The following is a 5000-nucleotide window of genomic DNA, read 5'->3' as shown; positions in this document are numbered from 1 at the left end:
CAGCTCCAGTTTCACTGACTGACTATGCCCAAAACAATGTAGTAATTACTCTTAGTCTTCACTGAAGAATAGTGTAAACACAATAAACATGTCACTCTAATAACAAGAGCATAAAACAAATAATAATCAGTCAGTGCTGACTACCCTTACTACTCCTCCTCCTCCTTCTCCACTTTCTGCAGTCCGAGCATAATGTGGAGATGTTTTTTAAGAAGATAAGCATTTCGGCATGCTGTGAGTTAAAATACTTCCACACAGCCGACATCACACTTTGCTGAGCACACGCGTTGTCGTTGTTGTGATCACGTGGGCTGTCTATGCTGGATCAGAGATGCTCTTCTTCCGCGGCCGCCACCAACGTTAATTAAGGGGCATTGCCGCCACCTACTGTGTTGGAGTGTGATCAAACCAGTCACCTATTATAGAAGTGCTGCAGCGGCAAAAGGACAGCTTATATCGGAGTGCTTATATCAGAGTTTTTAGATTCAGTCCGATAAAATCCGATATTCACTTTTTTGGCTAATATCGGACCGATTTCCGATATCAATATCTGATCGGGACATCCCTAGTATGTATGTATATGTGTGTATATTTTTGTGTGTGTGTGTGTGTGTGTGTGTGTGTGTGTGTGTGTGTGTGTGTGTGTGTGTGTGTATATATATGTATATATGTATATATATATATATATATATATGTATATATGTATATATATATATATATATATATATATATATATATATATAATCAATCAATGTTTACTTATATAGCCCTAAATCACTAGTGTCTCAATATATATATTTGATGATGGTTTTTCTTGTGTTTGGGAACCAGACATCCGTACAGACATAGCCATGTCTCTGCCTCCTGGGTTGCCGGCCAGCGTGGTGTTCCTATGTGTACGCCAGGCGGACTGCAGGGGGGATCAAACCAGTGCTTATTCGCTGTGTCGCGTTGCAGTCACTGCCATGAAGACAGCTCTAAGGGTAAGAAATGACATTTGAATAAGTGCACATCGTTTTACAACAGACAACATTCTTTTGTTTTCAAAGATGTTCATTTTTCATTGACACTTTCAAAGGAATAATTCACCAAAAATATTTTTAATAAAATCTACTTAATCATAATTGATTCAACATTCGATTTTAATTATCTTTCAACCAAACAAGACATAAAAGTCATTAAGCTTTTGAAGGGCATAACATTTTGGATTCCTTTTTTTTTTTTTTTTTTTTTAAATAAACTTTAATTTAGGGTTGTACTGTATACGCTATACCAATAAAGTGCCACAGTACTAATAAAATAAAAACTGTACCATATACTGCCTTTGAAAAATACTGGTGCTATTTTTCATGGGCATGTGCGGTTTTGTTACGGAGCTGAGGAGGTGCATGTAAAGTGTGTCAGCACTCACTCACAAGCAAATACAAGCAGAAACAGTGTGAAGAAAAAAAGGCAATAAAACTAATTTCTACATTTATATAAAGCTGGTGCGTGAAGCGCAATATGGAGGTATTTGGGTTTTAAAAAAACCAAGGTGACTCTTTAAACACGGAAGCGCTGCACTGCATGCGCCGCTTTAAGCCATGCCTTGCCAAAAGTGGTGATTTACCATCTTTGCTTCAAACTAAGGTAAACATTTCAATAACAATCCAACCTGCAGAAGGATTTTAAAGGGCGACAGGTAATAATGTAGGCTCCCCTGCTGTGCACATATAGGCACAGAGATTTGCGTGGTTTGTTTGCAATTAGTTGTGCAGTCCAAACAGCCCATATAGTGCAAACTAATGCAAGTGAAATGATGGAATTTCACCACAAATTAGACCAATTTATGTTGTATCTTTAACAGTGTGTTTTGCCTGCTAATTGTCTTGTAGCCATAGTGTTGTTTTTTTATATTTACTTATGAGTGTATGTGTCCTAATGCACAGATCAAAATTGGCAATCAAAAATTAAGCATTTATGACAATATCAATAAAACTTTCTATTGTAAACTAATTTGAGATTATGGCAGACCATACGTAATATGGACATTTGTAAACTGTTCTTTGAGTGCAATAAGAAAAGCCTAGTGTGTTTAATGCCTTTTAATTTAAATACATTTAAAAAATATATATTTTAGTGCAATAACATAAAACTTTTTTAAAGTATCGTGATATTTTCTGTCAAAATGAAAGTATTAATGACAATTTGTGTGGTCCCCTTTGTTTTGATCAAGTATCAAAGTATCAATAGACATTATGGTATCCATACCAGTCCCAAAATATTGATATCGGGAAAACCCTACTTTAGTCCTTAACAAAATTATCAAAAGTGTCATGTTTGTTAATCTTTTGGAAGGCCTTTAGATCAGACAATGTCACAGTTTTAAATTACAAAAATAACTCATATCACGCAAATTTATACAGATTGATAATCATTCAATTACCGGTAGTTAAAATAGAACATTTAAACACTGTTTACTATTTTTTTTACACCTCAATTTACATACATTATACAACAAATGTAAAATGGCGTGAGTAATTTAATAAAAGGACAAAAAAAAAAAAAATCAACTTTATCCCTTCCATCCATTTCTTACCGCTTGTCCCTTTTGGGGTAGCGGGGGCCATTCGGGTGAAAGGCGAAGTACACCATTCACACTCACTTTCACACACTAGGGTCAATTTAGTGTTACCAATCAACCTATCCCCAGGTGCATGTCTTTGGAAGTGGGAGGAAGCCGGACTACCCGGACAGAATCCACACAGTCACAGGGAGAGCATGCAAATTACACACAGAAAGATCCCAAGCCTGGCATTGAACTCAGGACCTTCGTATTGTGAGGCACATGCACTAACCCCTAATCCACCGTGCTACCCCAACTTTATCTCTAGGGGGTTAAAAGTGATTAATTATTAAATAAATGTATACCTTCTTAACCTTCTCCTTATCGACTCAATGTTGAGGCCAGCAAGTGTATTGTTGCAGTCTTAATGCATAAAAAAGTAATTTACATATATCTTATTTTAAATTAAGGCTATTAAATGATTATTTTAAAACCAGACTAATCACATTTAGGAATTTGGATTAATAACATTTAATCACAGGTGATTACTCGCTTGCATAATTGAAATTAGCTTAAGAAAAGACTCCAATATTTGCACACAAATGCAATGTTATTATCAATTTTTTCAAAAGGTTTTACTTAAATGCATGTCATTTATTTGCACAAAAATTGGTAACAATTTTATATAAAGTTCTTTCAGGCTGTATTCTGGAGTGAAATTTGCCAGTGAGTGCACCAGGTGGAGTCTGACTCACTTTTGTACTGACATACTGTATGCATTGATTAATCAGATTGATTGTTTAGCGATTGTAGTAAAAGAGCTTGAACTGTCAAACTAAATGGCATGATTAATCTAAGCGTGTACATGAATAATTTAATATTTTTGTGATTAATTAGTTGACTAATTAATTTTGACAGCCCTATTTTAAACCTATTCGACATTGAAAAAGATAAGTGGTAGAACATGTATGGATGGAATAACTTTTACATCTATTTAACCAGCTAGATTAAATGTGATTGCTGATAACTGCATAGCAATGATAATACTTATTTTTTTATATTTATAGGCTGTTTTACCTCCATCTTTTCATTATTTTTGGTCACATTATGCAAATAATACCCAATTGTTATATTGCTGAGTCAATGAGTGAAGTCTAACCCTGGCCGAATGTTCCATGACAAAGTAGGCCAATAAAATAGGGATCCATCAAATGAATATGGAATTGACATCATTAAAAATATGTGCAACATGCTTCTCATCTTGTTGCTTCCAGAAACACACCAATGACTTGAGCATGACGGCGCTGTGGCTGAAAAACATCAGTTTGTTGCATGACCTGCTGAGTCAGCACGCCCCAAAACAGCTTGTAAGATAATTTGATAATGCAAACCAGTAAGTGTTTATTAAAGACTACAGATATTATTACAGACAACCCATCCAGAAGAAGTGGTGCCCTTGACTTTTAACCTCAGCGATTCATTGCACGCCCTGAGCGAGCTCCGCATTCTGGCCTATCAGCAGCTCATCTCCATCACCGAGACACGACTGCAGAACATCACATGTGTTATAAAGTCAACATGACCTCCTTCATGTTGGCTCTTCCTTCATCTCTCCTCTTCTTTTTCCTCAGCCGCCGCCCTGTTGGAAGGCGAAGACATCCCAGGATCGAGGAAGCGAGCAAGCTCAGACCCGAGGACTGCACGGGCCGACGCTCCCACTGTGGCCTCGGTGCTGAGAGAGCTGGGGGTCCTCCACGTCGCCATGTCCCATCAAGCTTTGCGCCCGCAGCTGCTGGAGCGAGCCTTCCAGCAGCTCACATACTTCATCTCCGCCTCCGCTTTCAACAGCCTGCTGCTCAGGAAGGATGTGTGCTGCTGCAGTCGTGCTATTTTAATACGGTATGATCATTATATCTACTATTTATGCAGCTCAATTTGGATATTAATAGATATTACAATTCAATAATATGTACTACGAATGCAGCTCAATTAAGGTACTAATACGATATAAAGATTTAACAATTACATATATTTAACCATTAGTGTACGATGTATGCAATTAAGGAGAGTATGCTGCAAAAGTTATTGACTTAGGAGTTTAATTAAGTAAACAATGTAGGGTTGTATGATATACCGGTACTAGTAAATAGCCGCGGTACCAATGAATAACAAACAGTACTTTACCGCCTCTAGAAAATACCAGTTATCTGTTATTTAACAACAAAAAAGTTAAACTCATGACAGCGTGTCGTTGTTACATTGTAACATTGCTGGTTTTACGAGGAGAGGAGCATGTTGGGCAACCTAGAATCACTGAAAACTTACCGACACGCACAGTGTGTCAACAGAAAGGGGAGAATGATAAAAACGATAAAGGTGAAGCAATAACAATTAAACGCCACCCTACAAGAGGTGCTTTAAATATGGGTTTGTAGCTAACGGCTAACATCCAAAC

The 5000-nt window shown here is 37.0% G+C and overlaps 1 protein-coding gene across 1 annotated transcript in view; it reads left to right on the top strand.

The window, feature by feature from the left end:
- Positions 1-5000, top strand: part of LOC133543301 (unconventional myosin-Vb-like) — a 54487-nt gene that overhangs the window by 27675 nt on the left and 21812 nt on the right. The window contains exons 27-30 of the mRNA XM_061887786.1: positions 832-983; positions 3820-3912; positions 3975-4107; positions 4177-4444. Of these exons, the coding sequence (XP_061743770.1) occupies positions 832-983; positions 3820-3912; positions 3975-4107; positions 4177-4444 (646 nt within the window). The remainder of the gene's footprint in view (positions 1-831; positions 984-3819; positions 3913-3974; positions 4108-4176; positions 4445-5000) is intronic.

This window comes from Nerophis ophidion, linkage group LG26, assembly GCF_033978795.1.
Source record: "Nerophis ophidion isolate RoL-2023_Sa linkage group LG26, RoL_Noph_v1.0, whole genome shotgun sequence".
Classification (NCBI taxonomy): Eukaryota; Metazoa; Chordata; class Actinopteri; order Syngnathiformes; family Syngnathidae; genus Nerophis; species Nerophis ophidion.
This window is presented reverse-complemented; position numbering and strand designations above follow the sequence as displayed.